General features: G+C 38.2%; 5 protein-coding genes and 1 pseudogene across 7 annotated transcripts; 1 reads left to right on the top strand and 5 right to left on the bottom strand.

Moving 5' to 3' along the window:
* The first annotated feature begins 2319 nt into the window (after positions 1-2319).
* LOC108821874 (arginine--tRNA ligase, chloroplastic/mitochondrial) lies at positions 2320-6577 on the top strand. 2 transcript variants are annotated; one of them, XM_018594862.2, is made up of 18 exons: positions 2320-2407; positions 2640-2700; positions 2808-2953; positions 3063-3138; positions 3229-3336; positions 3416-3631; positions 3721-3801; positions 3905-3988; positions 4121-4225; positions 4304-4482; positions 4655-4739; positions 4840-5026; positions 5131-5200; positions 5346-5415; positions 5506-5595; positions 5867-5935; positions 6037-6135; positions 6246-6577. In XM_018594862.2, exons 2-18 carry the CDS (start codon positions 2692-2694, stop codon positions 6354-6356), a joined length of 1785 nt encoding a protein of 594 aa, XP_018450364.1. In that variant the 5' UTR covers positions 2320-2407; positions 2640-2691; the 3' UTR covers positions 6357-6577. The 2 variants fall into 2 exon arrangements, with proteins under 2 accessions (XP_018450364.1, XP_018450365.1); XM_018594863.2 differs by having other exon boundaries at positions 2322-2407; positions 2644-2700.
* A 13-nt stretch (positions 6578-6590) lies between these two features.
* Positions 6591-7448, bottom strand: LOC108818665 (60S ribosomal protein L31-3-like; annotated as a pseudogene).
* A 735-nt stretch (positions 7449-8183) lies between these two features.
* Positions 8184-9617, bottom strand: LOC108821872 (uncharacterized). The gene is made up of 3 exons (XM_018594859.2): positions 9528-9617; positions 8991-9190; positions 8184-8547 (listed from the first exon to the last, which is right to left on the bottom strand). Exons 2-3 carry the CDS (start codon positions 9170-9172, stop codon positions 8361-8363), a joined length of 369 nt encoding a protein of 122 aa, XP_018450361.1. The 5' UTR covers positions 9173-9190; positions 9528-9617; the 3' UTR covers positions 8184-8360.
* Positions 9618-11005: 1388 nt separating this feature from the next.
* Positions 11006-12459, bottom strand: LOC108821480 (galactinol synthase 5-like). The gene is made up of 4 exons (XM_018594512.2): positions 12116-12459; positions 11664-11987; positions 11444-11578; positions 11006-11360 (listed from the first exon to the last, which is right to left on the bottom strand). Exons 1-4 carry the CDS (start codon positions 12440-12442, stop codon positions 11139-11141), a joined length of 1008 nt encoding a protein of 335 aa, XP_018450014.2. The 5' UTR covers positions 12443-12459; the 3' UTR covers positions 11006-11138.
* A 709-nt stretch (positions 12460-13168) lies between these two features.
* LOC108821870 (nucleosome assembly protein 1;1) lies at positions 13169-15944 on the bottom strand. The gene is made up of 10 exons (XM_018594857.2): positions 15768-15944; positions 15622-15665; positions 15382-15459; positions 15173-15265; positions 14892-15044; positions 14610-14794; positions 14353-14530; positions 14218-14261; positions 13866-14100; positions 13169-13492 (listed from the first exon to the last, which is right to left on the bottom strand). The coding sequence occupies exons 1-10, from the start codon at positions 15811-15813 to the stop codon at positions 13421-13423; spliced, it is 1128 nt and encodes a 375-aa protein (XP_018450359.1). The 5' UTR covers positions 15814-15944; the 3' UTR covers positions 13169-13420.
* A 1864-nt stretch (positions 15945-17808) lies between these two features.
* On the bottom strand, positions 17809-20487 carry LOC108819897 (regulatory protein NPR1). 2 transcript variants are annotated; one of them, XM_056993049.1, is made up of 5 exons: positions 19723-20487; positions 18895-19630; positions 18373-18573; positions 17991-18285; positions 17809-17909 (listed from the first exon to the last, which is right to left on the bottom strand). In XM_056993049.1, the coding sequence occupies exons 1-4, from the start codon at positions 20266-20268 to the stop codon at positions 18005-18007; spliced, it is 1764 nt and encodes a 587-aa protein (XP_056849029.1). In that variant the 5' UTR covers positions 20269-20487; the 3' UTR covers positions 17809-17909; positions 17991-18004. The 2 variants fall into 2 exon arrangements, with proteins under 2 accessions (XP_056849029.1, XP_056849028.1); XM_056993048.1 differs by having other exon boundaries at positions 17809-18285; positions 19723-20486.
* Between the last annotated feature and the right edge of the window lie 415 nt (positions 20488-20902).

Raw genomic sequence — 20902 nt, 5'->3', positions numbered from 1 at the left:
ATGTCTTGCACATTCTCGAGAAAAATGTAAATATGCAAAAAAATATATTCATTATTCAATTTCGCAGTTATAGCGTTTGCAAAGGAAATATAGAGTAAAGACTGCATTTTGAAAATAAAAATATATTGTTTCCAATCCAGTAAGATGGAGAGAATGGCGAGTGAAAATTATGGATTTTTTACCTTGCACATGACTGTTTTCAGTCTTCTCCTTTCAGCTCATCACACAAATGAGCAAGAATCATTTTTTCCTAAGAACAAAAAGAAAAGAAAATATAACGAACTACAATTTTCTGAAATGATGGTAAGTATTATTGAACAATAACTAAGAAACCAAATCGAGATCTATCATAAGCAAACACACCAGCCATAAACACACACAAGCAATGGTAAGACACAACCAAATCTTTCATTATAAACAATTCCAACACAAGGAGTGAGGGACACAACCATCTATCATAAACAAACACACTATCCATAAACACAGCTGCAATTAATATTACAAGTTAAAGGGTATATCATATTGATCTTTAAGATGTACACAAAGCAAGATCTTGAAAGTAACAAATAGTGGCGTTGCCAAAACATAATGAAAATGACCTCACTGCCACAAACCAGAACTTTAAAAGTTACAAAATAACATGATGCTAACAAAGAGCAAAGGTGATAATCACAAAATATTTCATAGATGGAACACACAGCAAAATCTACCACGAAAAATCACGGCACGAAACTGCTACAAGGGTATAAATATAAAAATGCAAAAATCAAAGCCAAACAATATAAGAACTTCTACTTTAGATATCTCTAAACACACAAGGATCCAATTTTTATAGTGGTACATCAACTGATTCATATAATTATCCTATCTTTAGCTATACAAAAGAGAAGTCAAGGCAACAATTACGAAAAAGAAAGAAACTGATCACCATGATTGAAAAAGAACATGAATAAGTTTGAGAGTGAGAAGAAGGGTGAAGGAGAAGAGCAAACTATGCGCTGAAACCGATTCTCTACACCAATATTTCCTTATCCTTAAGTCTCCAATTCAATCAGACAGACCATTTTTGACACATCTCACAATTCAAAATTTGATTGTATGAAATTGGTGATTTTTTCGCGGAAAATTTCAAGAAGCAAACACATAAGAGAAGAGAAAATGATTTGTTATATAAAAACGGTTTTTCAAGTTATCGACAGAGGGTGACTTTCCATGACAAATGCAAATGATGGCAAGCTTAGTTTATGATAAGATTATTTTACTTTTTGCATGTGATTGTGTATAAAAGTGAAAAACAAATTCGAAAAACTAAATTAGATTTATATTAAGGATACAACTATTAGTTATGTGTTTCTTTGTTAAAAATTATTGAAGTGACATAATGTTAGAAACTAAATTAGAACAAACTTTAAAAACAAGATTCTATTTTTGATTTGTAATTTGATTTGTAAAATAATAGAAAAATTTGACGTGATAAAAATATAAAATTAATTTACGGGCACGATTCGTTTCCGCCAACGTGGAGATGAGATTAGGATCTGGTTTCTGTTTTTGGTTATTGACACTTGATTTGGTTAGGTTATGTGGATAGGAGATTGAAATCTAGTTTATGTTTTTGGTTTTTAATTAACATTTGATTTGGTTAATTTGAAAGCCAATTCTCAAAAACAAAAACAAAATGATAGGAAAAATATATTTTTAGTCAAAAGAAAAAACATATATAATATCAAATGCTCTGATTATTATTATAAAGTTCCGTTGGAAAAATATTTATTATATCCCATAAAAAATTAGAAATAAGAGTGCAAATATATACAAAACTTTCAAAGGTTAAACTATCACAAAAAATACAAATAAAAAAATTAAACCATCACAAAAATGTTTACATCAATTAAACTTTCAATGGATGCCTTCGACGGGCTCTCTGGCGGGCAATGCCCAGATTTCCGAGACGGTCATTAGGCACTAGTCGGATTCCTCTCGAGGCATTCGGATACCAGGGTCATCAAAAAAAAAAAAAAATTTCAAACTCAAAAAATATTCAAATTCTTTATTATGCATACTATAAATATAAAATATTCATAAATTTACAAAAATACATAGTTCAGAAAACAACATCCAACGAAATAATTGTATATAAAATATTTGAAAAATTAAAATTGAAATTGATCCGGAAAAGAAGAGCGACGACCGTATGATCTCTGTTTCCATCTCATTTTTTTTCTTCGAGATAATTTACTTTCCTTTTTTTTTTTGAAAAATAATTAAAAAAAGGAAGGAAAGGAAAATATATAAGATATGGCGGCAATAACCTTAACCCTAATTTATTCCCGGTTACATCTACACAGGCGTCGTCTCTCTTTCTCCTTTAATCGTCTTTCTCACCGTCGCCTCTCTTTTCCGTCTGGTAAAAATCTTCTCTCGTTATCTGTGTGGTTTATGTTCCTCTCCTTACATATCTCCCAATTGCTTCTCGATCGATCTTTAGGCTCATGGTTACTAATTTCAATTGCAACGTTTGTGAGCTTAGATTGTAGTTATTCAGTAGCCTTAATCCGATTTTTTTTTTTTGCTTCTGATCACTGTGTGCTATTTTGCGTGTGTACTGATTCTGATCGTGTTGGTTTTTGTAAACCTAGACAGGTGTATTGAGAGAATTGCTTCGGAATCGAATCAAAGTCAGTGGCAACCATGGAATCTGTAAGCATCCTCTTCTTGTTAATGCTTCTTGGAAGCAGCGTTTTCTTTTTTTTTTTTTTTAATTCATGTGTACTTCATGACTGATATTTTATTGAGTGGTGTGACAGAAGAAGAATCAAGAATGCACCGGGAATCTAAAACGCCAGCTAGAGAAGTTCTTTGATGCGTCTCTGAGATCAACGGTTCCTGATCAACCTGGTGTTAAGCCCGTGGTTTCTACCTCCCCTCTTGACCGATCCGGAGATTACCAATGGTGCTCTTGCGCTTCCTCTTTCACTTCACTCAGTTGGAAACTAAAGTTCCTTTCTTGTTTTGGTTAAATTAGATTTGCTTACATCATACTGTTGCCTTGTTGGATGCAGTAACAATGCAATGGGTCTCTGGTCAATGATTAAAGGAAAGGATTCTCAGTTCAAGGCTCCTCTAGCTGTTGGAGAGGTTGGTGTTTTGATTACTTCTTTGAAATTTGTGGCTTTGTTGCGTTTAGCCTGTTAACTATTGTTTTCTTCCCTTTTTTTTTTCACGTAGGCCCTTTTAAATAATCTACCTACGTCTGAGATGGTGGATTCATGCTCTTGCTCTGTTACTGGACCTGGATTTGTTAATGTTGTACTATCAACCAAGTGGATGGCTAAGGTGCTCCTGTTTGTATTGCGCACTTTATATATACTCATTTTCTAGTCTTCGGCGTAATTGTTTTTTTTTAAATATTCAGAGTATTGAAAGTATGCTTATAAACGGAATTGACACATGGGCGCCTGCTCCTCCGGTCAAGAGAGCCGTAGTTGATTTCTCCTCTCCAAACATTGCAAAAGAGATGCATGTTGGTCATATAAGACCAACTGTCATCGGTGACACGCTTGCTCGCATGCTCGAGTTCTCAAACGTTGAAGTTCTACGCAGAAACCATGTTGGTGACTGGGGAACACAGGTAGCTACTTTTCTGCTTGAGACCGGCTCTTTATTGTCTGTATTCCAAAATTTTCATCAATAAAAACAAAAGCCGTTTTCATTCTGCAGTTTGGCATGCTCATTGAGTACCTCTTTGAGAAGTTTCCTGATACGGATAGTGTGACTGAGACAGCTATTGGAGATCTTCAGGTCAGCTGCCTTTACATCATATAGCCGTTCAAGCCAATATTTAATACGCTCTATGTGAGGAGATAAAGCAGTTTAGTTTCTAACTTCAAATGTTATCTGACAGTCGTTTTACAGAAAATCAAAGAGCAAATTTGATCTAGATCCGGACTTTAAGGAAAAGGCACAAAAGGCTGTGGTCCGTCTACAGGTAAATAACATTTGTCTCTAACCTGAATTATTGGTGCTTTCTTCTGTTTGGCAGTGCGTCAATATGCAGCTGCATTGGTTGCAAGATTTTAACTACTCACTTGTTCTATCTTTTTCCGTTTCTTCTGTGCAGGGTGGAGATCCTATATACCGTAAGGCTTGGGCTAAGATTTGTGATATCAGCCGAACCGAGTTTGCCAAGGTTTATCAGCGCCTTCAAATTGAGCTAGAAGAAAAGGTAAAAGGAAGAGATTGACCGATACTATACAAAAGAAGTACATGGATGGTTAATGGAAAATACGTTGATCAATGACAGGGAGAAAGCTTTTACAACCCCTATATCGCTAACGTGATTGGGGAATTGGATAGCAAGGGGCTGATTGAAGAAAGTGAGGGTGCTCGTGTGATTTTCCTCGAAGGCTTCAAGATCCCACTCATTGTTGTAAAGAGTGACGGTGGTTTTAACTATGCCTCAACTGATCTGACTGCTCTTTGGTAATGTTAACTTTTCTTGTATAAACTTCGTATTTTAGCAGCAATTTTTTGGAAGATACATTTTTATATATTACGGTTTTTGTGTAATGTATTTGCTGAAGCGTGTGGCTTGACCTGAACTTGTATGTTGTCTAATGAATTGCCTAATGATGCTAAACTCTGCATCTCCCAGGTATCGGCTTAATGAAGAGAAAGCTGATTGGATTATATATGTGACCGATTTTGGCCAGAAGCAGCACTTTAATATGTTCTTCAAAGTAGGAATTTTTTATTAATAATTTTATTGTTTTTTAACGTGTCTTGCTTAAAGCTGTCAGGCGTAACTGTGGTTATCTTGTTACTACTATGATTCTTCAGGCTGCCAGAAAAGCAGGATGGCTTCCAGACAGTGATAAAGCTTACCCTAGAGTTGACCATGTTGGTTTTGGTCTCGTCAACGGGGCAGATAACAAACGATTTAGAACTCGGTGTTCAGATGTAGTCCGCCTAGTTGATTTGCTAGATGAGGCCAAGACTCGCAGTAAAACTGCCCTTATTGAGCGTGGTATCTTCTTAACTTTGTGTCAGCATTGTCATTTGTTGAACCACTAACTTTGTTCGGTTATTGTGTGGTCTTAATCATCCTTTAAACGTTGTCTCTCTGTTTAGGTAAGGACAAAGAATGGACTCCCGAGGAGCTGGACCAAACTGCTGAGGCAATTGGATATGGTGCGGTGAAGTGAGTATTATTTCTGTTCTCGTTTTTTTTTTTGATCAAAAGCTGAACAAATGTGATGAATGTTCTACCAGATGTTCTGATAGTGAACATTTTAATATTATCATGCTACTGCTAACGTGCGGTTTTGTTTAAATGTTCTTTCAAGGTATGCTGACCTTAAGAACAACATAACGACAGGCTATACTTTCAACTTCGATGACATGCTTAGTGACAAGGTAATGAAATTTGCCTGCTAGTTTTTACATATTTGCTATATGAAGTCAGTCACTTACACATGCTCTTTATTGATAACATGTCATGAGCAGGGAAATACAGCCGTTTACCTTCTTTATGCACATGCTCGTATCTGTTCAATCATCCGAAAGTCTGGCAAAGACATAGATGAGCTTAAAAAGGTATTTCAGCCTCAATTTTTTATTGTTACTTGCTACTCAATTGTCTCCATCTATGATACTCAAGGAGATGCTATTTAAAATCTATTTAGTTTTGAGAGCATAACAATTTTCTTTGTTACTTGCTACTCAATTGTCTCTTTCATTTGTTCTATTTAATTTCACATTTTCATAGTTACTGGATCTTCAAGCACCTAAGAAGACTGTTATAAGTTTACCATAGGCACTTTGATAAAGAATAACTCTAAACGTTTCAACATGTGCCTTATTGCAGACAGGAAAGCTAGTATTGGATCATCCAGAAGAACGAGCACTGGGGCTTCACTTGCTTCGATTTGCTGAGGTAACACATGCTCGTCATTACATACTACTTTCAAAATCTGTCTTTTTTTTTTTTTTTGGGGTAACAAGATTTTGCACAATCCATGTGTGAACGATTTGCAGACGGTTGAGGAAGCTTGCACCACCATGTTGCCCAACGTTCTGTGTCTGTACCTCTACAGTTTATCTGAACGCTTCACCAGCTTCTACTCCATTCATCAGGTGTGGATTCTCGACATTCTACGTTTCTATTTAATATTGTGATATCAGACTACTACATTATCTGCACCAATACTTGGATTTCACTTAAAAGATGAACTTTTTTGCTACAGGTCAATGGTTCACCGGAAGAGGCAAGCCGTCTCCTGCTTTGTGAAGCAACGGCAGTAGTGATGCGGAAATGCTTCCACCTTCTTGGAATCACTCCTGTTTACAAGATTTGATCCATCACTGTCACATTTTAATGACTCAATAGACGAAGGCTTTTATTTTTATTCACAATTTTTCTGCCTGCACAATCAGTAGTGACAATAGACGAAGTTCTCTTGTTCTCATATAGCTTGGCAAAGTTTATTTTGCCATGCCTTTGAACTGATTTTGTGAATCATGAAAAGGATTTGAAGATTAATCTTGAATTGAAATGACTTGGAGATGTTCTTGTGGCTTTTGGAGACTGGTTTTGTGGAGATAATCAATTTGGCACCTCTTATTCAAATGTTCCAGAGCTCACACATGACTTCATTCTTGAACTATTCTTTACAAGATCCGTCAAGCATGGACACCATAAATGTTATATAGAGTAACTGCATTACTGATTCTGACGCGAAAGAAAAACAAAACTTGGAAAATCTGACAAGATTATTCAATCCTCTTTGGTGCCGAGGCCACTAAGTCCTTCGGAAGGGATTTCAGCAACAGTGACAAGGGAGAAGAACTCTTCCTTTGCATCCTAGTCATCGTTTCTCTTGCGAGCAACTCGTACTCTGATCTTTCTAGGAGGACCTCTGATACCTCTGCTCCAAATCTGCTTGTTAAGTTTCACATCCACTCTCACATCCTTTGTCCCCATCGCCTTCTCTGCAAACTTCCTTATCTCCTTGATTGCCTTTGGTGCCTTCTTCTTAAACGTACTGTTTTAATACACAAGAGTCAAACCCGAAGATCAAAGCTTTCGAAATGTCACATTCATGGCTAACGTGCCAATCAAGTTAGTGTCCATGGCTTAAATTTGATGTTACATTTTTAAGTCAAACCCAATAGTAAAGCTTCCTAAATGTCACACTCATAGCTTACGTGCGTATAAAGTTAAGTGTCTATTGCTAAAACTTTGATGTTACATTTTCTAAGTCAAACTCCAAGATCAAAGCTTACACTTGTTATATTCATGGCTAAGTGCCTATAGAGCCAACAGAACAAGACCAAAACAGAGGAGTTTAGTTTGGTCGGGAAGTTACCAGCGATGAAGGCCTATGAAGGTTGATGGTGTACTCTCTGGTCACCACCTCCTCTTTCCTTCCCTTGGTCTTCTCGAACATTATTATTTCCTGAGTATGTAACTCAAACTGGTTAAAACTCAGGTATATTCTCTTTATGGCAGATCAGCTCAGTGTTTGGTCTCACTACTTTATTTTATCCCGTGCGTGCAAGAACGCCGAAAGATAGACACGGTGGAGGAGTTAGCTTATACCGTATGCGGCTCTCAATATGTAGATGAACTAACCCAAGTCAATTTAAAAGGGCGTTACAATGTCTTTTTACTAAGTAATGTTTAATGATTTACCTGTAACTTCCATTGATATGTCCAACCATAACATATAGTTATACCTAAGGCATTATCAAACCTTTAGTCAAAATGGGCGTTTGGTCTAGTGGTATGATTCTCGCTTTGGGTGCGAGAGGTCCCGAGTTCGATTCTCTGAACGCCCCCTAATTTTTTTTAGAATCTATTGTTTTTCCAGTAGCCGTATGGAGTTTTTACCTAAGAGGGAATCAGCAAAACTCAGAGAAACATGCAACGAGTTTAGTTTTTTTTTGTTGTTGTTCCACTATATGAACACACACTAGTCTCCTTACTCAAAGAATACGAACTACAAAACTTTGACTAAGCTCAACAAAATATCCTGCAAATAGTGAATCCCATAACTAAAGAGCAGCGTGGAAGAGCGTTGCCTTTTTTTCCTCCACTCTGAGCCGTGGAGGAATAGTCCGGTTCAGCAACTGATGATGATACACTAGCAAAAGGTCATCCACACTCAAGAAGAAACAAACCAGAAGAAAAAAGCAAACAAGTTGTCGACTAATATTATTATTAAGCGCTAGGCATGAGTAATATAAATGATTAGTTAAGTGTCTACTTAACTATCCAAAGACGGAAATAAAATTTTAAACTTTTGCTAAAAATATCACAGCCATGAAATGAAAGGCGGCATGTTTGCTTTTTGTTTGCTTCAAGGGTAGTAGCCGGTGAAAGTGAAGCCTCTTCCAACGATCTCACCCGCACAGTACCAAGCGAAGCATTCAAGACCAAAAAGTGCTGCGATCCCAGCATCTTCAACCTTCAGATCCGCCCGGTTCTTCCACAAGCCCTTCACGTGATCTACTTCCTTCCAGAACGACTCAGAACGTCCAGGAATGCTGCCATCCACATTAAACCAAGTCAGCCGCGCATCAACAAAAGAAGAAGAAGAAAGTAGAGTTCCTGATTTAACATATCTAGAAAAGAATATTCAAAAAATCTACACCAAAGCAGAGACCTTAACTATGCCGTGTATAGTTAGTTCCATTATCCTTTTGATTAATCACCGAACCATCATCACTAAACCTAAACAGACAATGAGCTAAGACACTATCTGCATCATTCAAGATCCTTACCAAACAAACCAAGAAGCCGCTATTTAGTATTTTACCCTTTACAGCATAAAAACAACAAACATAAATAGAAAAGCTTTAATCTTTTACTACAAGAAGAAAGCTATTAAAAAATTAAACAGCAATGCTTAGTCAATTCATCATCTAACCAAACACATCAAACAGAAACCAGGATCAGATAAGAGAGATTAAAAATAAAATAAAGGGACCTAGCAAGACGGGTGTAGAGAAGCTGCTTAGACAACTCTTGGCATTTCTCAACAGTGGCTGGCTCCTGGATATAGTGCTTGTTCTTCTCCAGCAACTGTTTGTAGTAACTAGTGCCGTGCTTGGACACAAACTTTGATGCTTCACAGGCTTTTGATTTAAGCTGTAGCAACTTTGATGCCATTTTCTCAAAAACTGTTTCCTAAGCCATCAAAAACAATTTGGATCAATACATTTAAAACAGAGGAGAGCTAATGGATGATACTATAATGTTATATGATCCAATACCATTAATTATCAAATGCGATCAAAAGAAATAAACTTTAGAATCAAATTTATCCCTTCAAACAAACCCTATTCATCGAAAAGTTGAGATCTTTTTTTCTAAAATAGCAAAGACCTCATGAACAATTACATTTATCGCTCGTAGTAAGCTCATACCAAAAGTGCAGATCTATCAGTTGAATTCCCCAAAAGGGAAAAGAAAAGATGAAATTTTTCTAATCAAAAAGGAGAAAAGAGTGTTGGCCGTTTCAAACCTTTGCTGGTGAAGAACGAGAGAGTGCAGGAGCAGCTGTGGATCAATGGGGAATCAATCTCTAGACTTGTGACGTTTGTGAGGTTTTACAACTCTAATTAGTGGTCGGTGCAGAAATAAAATAAATATTATGGGCCTGAAGTAGGCTTTAATTTTCATAGCCCAATAGGCGTGAGAGCTCTCTTCGCATGCACATTTTTTTTTTGTCGGCTGTCTAATGTACTAGATCAAGTGAGGTCTAGACGAATTGATTCTCAGGGGAGCATCTCCGTCTGTCTGAATCTGATCTATATGAGAAAATATGTATCCTTTCATCCTAACTTCCTTTGCCAAAGCATCCGCACGACCATTCTTACTTCGAGGAATATGACTAAGAGTCACATCCTCAAAGTTATCATGTATCTCTCTAGGTGTAGTCTAATGATCTATATACAGAACTTCTTTTTACTCTCACTTAGCTAAGGCATATGTATTATGTTTTATGTTTCAGCGTTCATTTGGTGAAACCAGACTGATGAGGCTAAAGAAGCTCTTGCACTATAACTTAATGGTAATTGTGAGTGTTGTATTTATTGATAAATGTGATTGGTAGGTAATGTTACTTTTTTTGCATCGCTGCCATATCATTCATCAACTTCAGTTGAAGACTTGCTTGCAGCACACGATGATTCAAATAAGCAGTATAGTGTGGTTGATAGCTGAATAACCAAATAGCGGTTTTGTGGCCCTCTGCTGTTGGTCTTACAAGTGCTACTTTAGTAGCAAGGAAACAGTCCTTTTCTTGTTATGTTCTTTTTTATGTGCAACTTACGGATGATGTTGATGCTTGAAAACTCCTAGGCTGCATATTCTAGTTGAAATTGGGTTATTCAGCTGTCAACACATAAAAATGTATTGCAGGATCAACTCCATACAAACTCCACGGTCAGTTTTGCTACTACCATCACCGTTGGACAAACCAACCCTCATTATCATGTTAGATAGCCAGAATAAGTCCAACTCTCACACTTCATTTGTTGGGATATCAGCTTGAAACCTACACAAGGTGTGTACGCATACACATGCACAGGTCTAATAATGACCAAAAGCATTAATATGCAACAAACCAGCAGAAGAAAGAGCTGCCTACTAAATTGATTCGTCCAGCTGAAAACTCACTCAATGAAAGGAAACTTGGTTACAAAAGAAGAACCAGTCCTAGATATAACCAACGCAATTGACAACATGGACTTGAAGAGGCTAGAGACTTTAGTATATTCATAATTATACTAAAAGTCATCTTAGCTTTTCGATAAAATATATATTAATTTGTTTTGCAAAAGAATTGAACAAATAGTAATAGAGAAAGAAAGCCAAAACAGAATCCTTATTATTGATTAATGATAAAACAAAAGAGATACAAAGGCATGCATGGTTGATCAAGGTCGGCATTGACACAAAAGGCAAACCAGAACACAAGACCAACCACCTCTAATCTCACAAACATAAGACTCAAACGAGGTCGCTATATATAATTATGATAAAATTATATATATAGCTAAACCTTTCTTAAAACCAAAAACAGGAAACAAAAAAAAACGGTTGCATAGCATAGCTTGGGCTAAAAGATTGGCTATGCTGCTGAAGGGGCAAGGCTTGTGAGGACATCACCATCAGACTCTTTGGAAGCCAAGACTGCAGCAGTGATCGGATTCAACTTAGACTCAGTTTCCATAAAGTTCTTGTAGTCCAAACTTGGATCTTCATAAATCTCCCACCATTTCTTCACTAGCATTTTTATGTCTTCCCGCTCCATGTGCTCTTCGGTTTCATCATATTTCCATGGCTTTGAGCCCTATAAAATTGATCCAGACATGAGTATATACATCTAAAATAAGTCAAGAAAAAATTATGGAATTAACACAAATTAAAACGTACATTTGCGCAGTAATGGACCACATGGATTTTGTTAAGGTCAACATGTTCCGGGTGACGCCATAACATAGCCAATACAAGGTTGTAGGTGGAAGGAATTGGCTTGTAGATGTCTCTGAAATACATATTCAGAAAATCCTACAAAAGATAAACAATAATATTAGCATTATAAAATAATGAAACCCACAAATTGAATAATGCAAGAAAGTAGATAAAACCAAACCTGTTCAGCAAAATACGTAGGAGTAGTGATCTGAACAACACGAAGGAGATCCTCGTACACGTCGAGGTTTGGCTCAAACAGTAACATACCAGCGTTGAAGTAGGTAGGCGGCGGAGAACCAAGAGTTTCCACCGGCCATGTCACCTTTTCAGGTGACTGTTGGCAGTAACCGATCTGGTATTGAGTAGTGTTGCACCATGATATTTCGCAAAAGCAATCTTTCACAGCGTACAAGTAACCGGAAGGAGTGTCAAAAAGATGGTCAATGTTACCAAACACTTGAATGTCTCCATCCAAATACATCACCTTCTCATATTCCACAAACTGCAATATAATTTTTTTTAATAAGTCGTTAGATATGCTAGTCATGTTTCGAAATGTAACAAGGTAAATATTGACAAAAACTGATATACGTAAGGTCATAACAATATTATAGTATTTAAGATTCTTACCTCCCAAATACGAAGTTTGGAGTAGTTGAGGACAAAATAAGCCATGGAATAACCGACTTTGTTTTCTGGAGGAGTGACCATTTCAATATCACGGATGATGCATCCCTGAGCCACCAAGATTTGACGGTGTTCTTCTGGCACATCAGGAAGACAGGCCACCACAAGAGGATAAGCTGACTTCACCTTACGAAGTCCTTTGGCTAGCCCGACCACACCCATCCAGTAGTCTTTGTTTCCAGCAAGGAAGGTGACGTAAGCCCTTTTACCCCCATTATCATTCACTGTAACTTCGATCTTCTTTTCGGGAGCCATGTTCATTGCAGCCATCTCAAACGATTGAATATAACTTTTGTTTGTGTGTAGGTTTTAAGTGTGTGGAAAAAAGAAGACGTAGTCATCTTCTTATATAGCAAAGGAGAGATATATGAGAATTAAATGAGAGAATTAATTATCGATTTCGATATCCTTTTGGAAATGATATCATTCCTGTATGCCAAGTCGGTATCTTAAAATATTTTCGAATTTATGTATGAAGAATATGAAACTTCCAAGTATGGAAAATAGATTAAATTACTCCAAGATTTCTTATATTTAATTGCCGTAATTGTAGAATTGGATGGATATGCAGACTTGTGCATCAAGTTGGGTTTATGCTGAAATATAAATTTATAAGCCCATTATTGCCTAAAATAGATGATGATCTAACCTAACCACGTTTAGGGTTCACGTATATCACCTCTCACGACTCACGTGTATCCCACAAGCAAAACATCTAAAAGCCCTATTTGTCCAAGTGTATACCTTCTTGCTTTGTAAAGTATTTGTCATTTTAAGTCAACTCACTCTCTCGTCTCAGAATTACAATCAAAACAATAGGAGTTATATATGTAAAAGAACGTAATTGCTTATAGTTTTTGTTCACTTAAAAAACTTTGTATTTGTTTAGCAAAAAAAAGAACAAAAACTTTGTATTTGTTCAAAAAAAAAAAGTTTGTGAAAATAAAAACTTCACAATTTTGTGCTTTCAAAGATAGCGTGACGAAAGCAGAAACATAACAAGGGGATGATGTTTTCATTCATTCATAAACACCAAGGTATTAATTGAGTCTTAAATCATTCAAGGAAAGTAAACACCAAAACAAATTATCAAAACTCGAATGAGAACATCATCAATAAGGAAATGAGGTTTACACTATAAAAAAAACAACTAAAATATTTTTCTTCAATTCTCAATGCTAGATGAACTGAGAATTGACCCAAGATATATTTTCACACATGGCTTTTTTGTTCAGTAGAGCATCGAGATCACTGTTGCTTGCAGTCTGGTGGCCTCTCGCCTTGTTGACCATCACCAACAATCTGAGAGCTGCCTCCCTTCTGCAATAAGAAAGAAAGATGATGATTTACTACATGTATCATAGTTATAGACACTAATTCCTAGGTGGCTCTCCTAGCTACTATACGAATGATATGAAGAGTGATTCATGAGAGTTATCTATGGTTCAACATAGCCTGTCTCGCAGTCTCTATGCATCATTTACATGCTATTCTATCAGTTATGACATAACAATTTAGTTACAGAGTCTTATGCATCATTCATTGCTCGGTTACTTTCAGTAATCACTAGAGCCTATATTTACTAATCTATTCTAGGGTCTCATGACCATGCGCATCCTGAAACTTTTAATAGGATTTTTTAATGACTATATGAGATTGCTATAGTGTTTGATTTATTTGGAGCACTTTATACCTTCTTTTTAGTCTTGCAATCATCCTCCATCTCATCATCATCATCATCATCATCATCCTCGTCCTCTTCATCATCATCATCATCCTCGTCCTCTTCATCATCATCATCATCATCATCATCATCTTCGTCACTATCATCATCATCATCATCATCTATATCAAACTCCTGTCCTTCCACAGCCTCACCAGTAAACCATGAGACGGCATGCGGGATAATCTTGTCCCGGATGGTAGATCTGCGGGAAGCAAGAAGAATTAATCAAATAGTTAGCAACTCGTAAAGTACATCCATGATTCAAAAGCAAAACTCATAACCCAACAACAGGAAAAGTAGTTTCAAAAAAAGGACGCACCCAATGTCATAATCTTGTTCCATCACATTCTGAAGTTCCTCAGCCTGCATCAAAGAACGGGAAGGCATTACTAAATAAATAAATACGTTCAACTAAAAGTTTGACAAGCTTTTTACAACAGTCAAAATATCATACTCTGTCCTCGTCGATATCTTCATCTTCATCCGGGACTTCTGGAGGATTAAAGAAGTTGAAGAAGCTTTCACAAGCTTCCATTTTAGTGATTGGTTTGGCGTTCGTTGAAACTCTATTAGGCTTCTTTTTAAGAATCTTCTGAGTTAGACACTTCCCAGGATACCAATCAATCTCAGTCCTGAAGTAAAGGAAACAATATTAAGTGACAGCTAACTGCAACCAGATAGGCATAGAATATATTCGTATAAGTAGTTTACCCAATAGCCTTCTCAAGTAGTGGCTCATCCTCATCAATCACATGATAAGACTTTGTCAAGACATTGTTTTTAAAAAAGGGATTTGAGTCAAAGAGAAACTCAAGCTTGAATCCTTTAGGCTCTTTAGTCTTGCACCACTTAATATCTTTAAGATACTTGAGAGCCTCTTCATCACGCTCTGTGACCTGACATGAAAGAGATTTTGATATGTTCATTCTCCACCGTTATGACTAGATTGTATATAAAAAAATTAAACAACCAAAACTACAAGTGGGATGATACCTCCTCGGAAGTAACATCATTATTTTGCAAAGCAGTCAGCCAGAAACTGGGAACTCCTTTCACAGCAGTTTTGTCCTCTCCTTGGCCATCGTCCATCTTAGTATCCTCTGGAGTCAGCTCGATTTCAGTAGTTCCATTCACAATTTCAAAACGCTGTTCATTATAATTAACCAAGTAGAAACGTTTAGATATACGAGTAGAGAGATAAAGCAAACAGAGCATACACACACACACACAGATTCACAATCACATCCCTTTTGATTTGTCTAACAAGCTACTACCTTGGCATACAAAGGCTGATACAACTGTTCATACTTGGCTTCAAGAACAGCTCTCTCCTCACGGAACTTAGCCTCAAGTTCATCGTGTTGGCTCTGCGTTTGAAAGAAGAAGTCACTGGTTAATCAAAATAGTCAACATCTTGATTTGGTGCACATAAACACAATCAGGATCAGATTGAGTACTAATAAGTAATAAAATGTCAAATAACCTGTATATCCTTCAAGGCATCGACACGCGCTCTCACTTGAGGAGACAGATTCTCGAGCACGTCCCCAGCCATCTTGTTCTGTGGATTTATTAACCATCAACCAAATAATTGTCCAAGGAACATTATAAACACTCTTTATCATTCTACTAAATACGATGACACTGAAACCACCTATAAAGGACGCAGACTCTCTAATAGAAACGGTAAAACTCAGAATCCTTGGTACGGACAAAAGGTTACCTTGAGAATGTTCATGATGCCGGCTCGATCCTCGTCTTTAAGAGCTGGAAACAAAAGAAACAACAGTCAGGAAACGAAATACGGGGCCTAAGCAGCTCTCGGTTAAGAAGAAGTGTGTAATGGGAGGGTGAGATTTTTATTTTTACCAGCAGTGAGATCGGCGAGGCTGAAATTGTCCTTGTCGTTGCTCATCTTCTGGAGACGAAAGGTTTTGAAAGTTAAGAAGGACAGGAGGGTTTTTGGGGGGAGGCGAGACTATAGAAGCCTTCTCCCTCCTTCTTAGAGATGGCAATTGGGCTCTCCCGTCCCGTCCCGTCCTGAACCGCTGCGGGTTCGACTTTTGATGGTACACGGCGGGCCTGTCTTGCGCGGAATGCGGTCCTCAAACTAGCTGCCCAATCCCATACCGCGAAATATGCAGGCCTTCGCGGGCTGTCCCGCGGGACATCGAATATTACATTGCTTATTTCTACATGCACAAACAAACATAGACATGAATTGATTTTCATCTTGCACATGATCGAATATACTCTTATAAGATCAATACATTAAGCTTATACAAAACAAATGTATTTATTATCATTTATGATGACTTGAAGAAACTCTACAGTGCAGATTAGAGGCGCTTAGGAGACCGGAAGCATCATCGACACTGAAACCACCATCAATGGAATTCCATAGTGTATAATCTCTCTCTCTCTCTCTATCTCTCTCTCTCTCTCTCTCTCTCTCTCTCTCTCTCTCTCTCTCTCTCTCTCTCTCTCTCTCTCTCTCTCTCTCTCTCTCTCTCTCTCTCTCTCTCTCTCTCTCTCTCTCTCTCTCTCTCTCTCTCTCTCATGTGAAAGCATAAATGGAGACTTAGGATTGCTGCAAAATCCCGCGGTTTAACCCATCCTGCTTTCGACCCGTCCCGCTTTGAACCCGTCCCGCTTTAAACCCGTCCCGCTTTGAGCCCGTCCCGCGAGGCCCGTAATTTTGTGGGTTTATCAAATGGAGGCCCAATCCCGCCCCACAGCAAGTCTTTACAGGCCAGGTCCGCGGTCCAGGTCCTTGATTGCCATCCCTACTCCTTCTCATATATATAAAGAACCAAACCTAGCCAATTAACTGCCATTTTAATTTATTTTGGTTCTATCTATATTATTAAAATATAAATTGAGATTTTCAATTGTTGATGCTATTAACAGAAATAAATCTGTAGCAAAAAAAATATTATTAATTTTTGGTTACTAAATCATTTGTGCATAATATTTTTTTTTTGTCATTTGTGCATTTATACTTAGGGTAAAATGACTTAAAAATTGAACTAAATCATTTGTGCATTTATACTTAGGGTAAAAAGATTAAAGCAAGAGATTGTGATATCTAAAAAAAAAAAGAAAAAAAAAAGATTGTGATATCTATTACCTAGTTTAGTTTTTTTCGTCAATATCTAATTTTTAGTTTATAATCAGTATAGTTTAAATCAAAATAAAGACGTAAGCAAAAGATGAATATGTTTGTCAGTTTTTTTTTTGTAGTTTGTACGCCTCAGAAATGTCTCTTTTCCTCGGCTAGAAGGTCTAGAATGCGTGCCAATTTCACAAAGTACATGTAAACACTACGCCATTTTAATCTAATAAATGATTCAGTAGAGGAATATTCCATATCCAGTAGCCAAAAGTGCTAAGAACCTTGTCATGGATGCCAACCTGCCAAAACATGGAAAAAGACAAAAGCTATTTCTGGCTGTATTGTCTCGAAAATGTAAGAGAGACAAAGGTTGCTGAACCACTAACTCTTGTCTTCTGGCCAACTTGCTATTGCTAATGTAACAGAGGTTTAGAAACTTCCCAAAACCGATCAGTGTATTTCAATAGGGATTTAAATGGTTAGAGAAGCAACACTTTATCGAGAGATCAAAGACCTTCCAAGGATTGGTAAGAATTTAAGTAACGGTTCTGGGAGAAACTCGTGAACCTTCTTGAGATATTGGATGTAAATAACGGCGATGGTTGCAGGCATTAGAGGATGATGCCAAAGAACCACCGGGCTTGATCCTTAAACAAATTTTGTATAACATTGGAGCTTTGAACATTTCTTCCAAGATTCTCGATTCTTGTGGACCTTCAGCTGCAGTGATGATGGCAAGGCAAACTGAATATGCTTTTCATTATTGGTAGAGGATAACCAGCAGATGATGAGCCATTCTTCATCTAATCGCACTTTGATTCTTGGTAACTCTGTAATACTATCATGTTTTTTTGTCAATGTACAAATGTATATTACAGCATTTGTTTGAAACACGCCTGCAGTTCGAATATATACGACTGAGCCAACTATAGACAGAGACTCTTAAGAATTGAAATATATTAGTCACCAAATATTACCCCAACAAATAGTGTCACCGACGACGTGGGTGAGAGGGTTTACCATTAGACCTCTTTGTTGACTTCGATGTGGAAGAAGAGGAACCTGACCGAGACGACTTCCCAAGTTGTTCCTCATTGTCTTCATTAAAGGCCATTTGCAGACTCTCCTGTATTTCCATGTACTTTTGCCTCTTCACTAGTCGGTTCTCAGGGGTGTCTTTCTCTAGGAAAGCAAGTATAGTCAAGGTCTCACAGTCCGCAATCTTATCGAGCAATGCCGCACAGCGTGGGAAGAAGCGTCTCCCGTATTCCACTGATGAGACAAAATTAAATGAGACAAGGTCAGGTATGGGTTTTGTTTTCTTCTTTGATAGGAAGTAGATGGAAAATAATCAAATACCAGTTTTTGAAAGCGCTTCTAGTCTACTCCGATGCTTTTCTTGGAATACGAAAGGTGCCATGTATTGGTCTGGTGCTGACCTCTTTGCACCAGTGCCGTCAGGCTCTTGGCTATCCACGATAAACTCGCTTGTTCCCTTCGTCTCCGCGATTGACATAGCAAGTTGTGCTTCCTTTGGAAAGAAACATCGAGCCATTTGAACTAAAAACAGTATATAAAATAACAGTTATCGTTAGTAGTTCACTCTATTTCCTAACAGAACCCACAAAACTTCATTCAAAGAGCATTAAAGAACCTAACGTCCTAACCTTATCCAGGTCTAACCCTGAATTTAAGAGGCCGCATAAACATTTTAAATTAAATTTTAACTAAAATTTCCTTCTTACAGTTTGGGAATAAGACCTATACATACCGACTTCCTAAAATTTGGGGGACAAGACTAATGTTTTATCAAGCTATGTCCATGACTGGCCCTGATCTTATGAATGGACAAGAAATGAGGGAACAAGAGTTAAGAGATACCTCTGTTTTCAAAATCAATCAACCTTATCTTCAGCTCATTATCAGCAACCAGTGCAAGAGAGGGAGACACGTCTGCAGGCAACGGATCTAGTCTCTCTGGTTGCTCTAGTATCTCTACACACAGTCGGCCTTTGGGAGAATCCTTGCCTCGCTCCAGAACACAATTATACTCAGCCGCCTTGGTGACTTGCTTCGCAATCAAGAGAGCAGTCCTACCATCCAAACCCATCTCCGACGCATTCGCCCCTTTTGTCAACAGAAACGCTATCAAACTCGGCTCCTTCCGCATCGCCGCAACGTGAAGCACCGTGTACCCCCTCTGATTCCTACGGTTAACGTCCGCAAGCCCGAGTTTCAGAAGCTCAGTAGCAGTCTCCACAGCGCAGTACTCGACGGCAAAATGGAGAGCACACGCGTCATCTAGACTCGTGCGGCCTTCTTTCAAAAGCATACCGACAAGCGCGAGATCATGGGACTCGAGCGCCTTGTGAATATTCGAGACGTGTTTGTCAGGTTCAGGTACCTCCACCAAACCAAGCTCTTTACGGATATCAATTACTTGCTTCACAATCCCCTGCGGCAGTGACTTGTTGAGAGTAACTATATCTAGGTTTGACTTCACAATGATCTCTGTGCATTTATCAAATAGCTTTTCTTGACCACAGATGCTGGAGAGCTTGAGTATAATTAATGTATCCTCTATGATAACTTTGTCTACAACATCCATTAAATGCCTCTGAAAATGAAAAATACAAAATTAACTAGGAAGTTCTAGGTCTAACTAACTACATAAGCTGCTGATAGTATTTTTTTATTTTATTTTTTAACCTGATACATTGTAACTAACTCCGGAATCTGGAAGACGAAAGACAAGTAGAGAACCTCCACCATGAAATCAACCGCTGGACGGCAGGACACGTGGCAGCAATCCTCGTCTGCGCAATTCGAAACTCCCTTCGGCGGCGGCCTCGCTCTCCCGGTGTAAACGTAGGCCATAACGGCCGCCACCGAATCGAATCCGACTTCGTATTCCGTCGCGATTTTCTTCAGCTCGATCTTCTTCGTAGCGGCGGCGGCGGCGGTGGCTGCTAAGGCGGTTTTGAAGAAGGGGCTTCTCGCTGCGAGGATGCAGCGGTTGAAGGATAGTTCTCGGTCATCGGCGAGGATCAGCTTGGCGTCGCTGTAGGACGATTCCGGCGAGTCGAACAAGGACTCGAGGTTGTTGGAGAGCAGTTGCAAGGCCGATACGTCCACCACCGGGAGCTCTGCTGATGGACGAGCGACGGATGATTCGGTGGTGTTATCCGTTGGTCCCGCGGATAAGATAGTGCTGCTGATTTCATACGAATCGGAGAATCCAGCGACGGTGTCCATCAAACGTGAGATGTATTCAAAAAAAAAAAAAAAAGAGGATCAGAGATGGTGAGACTTCTACAAAAGAAGGAGCAATCTACGAAGCCTTATTGTTATCAGCCGAACCGTCACGACTCACGAGCACAGTAAGATACCGAGAGCCAAAGTCAAAGAGAGAGATAAAGAAGTGGTGGTGAGATATGAAACGTCGACGGTTAGATGAATACCGGTATATTTCCCAAAAAGGCGCACGAACGAATATATAAGACGAGTTTTTGTTACATTTCTAGGGCGTTGGTTTAACCGGTTTAACCGATAGGTGTGTTCAGCTTATATAACCAGAATACATTAAGAAACCGATTAATAACCGGAGGTGTGTTTTTTCAATTGAACCTTTCTTAATGCTTCTTCAGAAGGCCCACAATAACAAGATGGTCCACTAAAGTACAGTTTCCCAAAATACATCTAAGCCATTGGAATGCCTCCTATAGAGTATCTTGAAGTGTCAAATAAAGACTCCATTCCCATGATTATCTGCTACAGACTCTGCTTATACCTTTAGACTTGCTATGGAAAGTTATCTTGGTAAGACCAGACTGGGGAATCGAATTGCGAAGATATAAGCATGCAGGAATCGTTAACACTATAATTGATA

Source organism: Raphanus sativus, chromosome 8, assembly GCF_000801105.2.
Source record: "Raphanus sativus cultivar WK10039 chromosome 8, ASM80110v3, whole genome shotgun sequence".
NCBI lineage: Eukaryota > Viridiplantae > Streptophyta > Magnoliopsida > Brassicales > Brassicaceae > Raphanus > Raphanus sativus.
This window is presented reverse-complemented; position numbering and strand designations above follow the sequence as displayed.

What these genes read in the sequence shown, in the direction of transcription:
- LOC108821874 (XM_018594862.2), top strand. An exon ending in TTGGTGACTGGGGAACACAG is followed by an intron (nt 3,632 to 3,720) that starts GTAGCTACTTTT and finishes TTCATTCTGCAG; the next exon opens with TTTGGCATGCTCATTGAGTA. An exon ending in ATGACATGCTTAGTGACAAG is followed by an intron (nt 5,416 to 5,505) that starts GTAATGAAATTT and finishes TGTCATGAGCAG; the next exon opens with GGAAATACAGCCGTTTACCT.
- LOC108821480 (XM_018594512.2), bottom strand. Translation starts at nt 12,442, where the DNA reads ATGGCTGCAATGAACATGGCTCCCGAAAAGAAGATCGAAGTTACAGTG. An exon ending in CCAAACTTCGTATTTGGGAG is followed by an intron (nt 11,988 to 12,115) that starts GTAAGAATCTTA and finishes ATTATATTGCAG; the next exon opens with TTTGTGGAATATGAGAAGGT. An exon ending in TGGTCCATTACTGCGCAAAT is followed by an intron (nt 11,361 to 11,443) that starts GTACGTTTTAAT and finishes TCAATTTTATAG; the next exon opens with GGCTCAAAGCCATGGAAATA.
- LOC108821872 (XM_018594859.2), bottom strand. Translation starts at nt 9,172, where the DNA reads ATGGCATCAAAGTTGCTACAGCTTAAATCAAAAGCCTGTGAAGCATCA. An exon ending in CTCTACACCCGTCTTGCTAG is followed by an intron (nt 8,548 to 8,990) that starts GTCCCTTTATTT and finishes TGTGGATGGCAG; the next exon opens with CATTCCTGGACGTTCTGAGT.
- LOC108821870 (XM_018594857.2), bottom strand. Translation starts at nt 15,813, where the DNA reads ATGAGCAACGACAAGGACAATTTCAGCCTCGCCGATCTCACTGCTG. An exon ending in CCTCGCCGATCTCACTGCTG is followed by an intron (nt 15,666 to 15,767) that starts GTAAAAATAAAA and finishes TTTTGTTTCCAG; the next exon opens with CTCTTAAAGACGAGGATCGA. An exon ending in ATTGCAAGACTAAAAAGAAG is followed by an intron (nt 13,493 to 13,865) that starts GTATAAAGTGCT and finishes TTCTTATTGCAG; the next exon opens with AAGGGAGGCAGCTCTCAGAT.
- LOC108819897 (XM_056993049.1), bottom strand. Translation starts at nt 20,268, where the DNA reads ATGGACACCGTCGCTGGATTCTCCGATTCGTATGAAATCAGCAGCACT. An exon ending in GATTGATTTTGAAAACAGAG is followed by an intron (nt 18,574 to 18,894) that starts GTATCTCTTAAC and finishes TACTGTTTTTAG; the next exon opens with TTCAAATGGCTCGATGTTTC. An exon ending in AGAAGCGCTTTCAAAAACTG is followed by an intron (nt 18,286 to 18,372) that starts GTATTTGATTAT and finishes TTGTCTCATCAG; the next exon opens with TGGAATACGGGAGACGCTTC.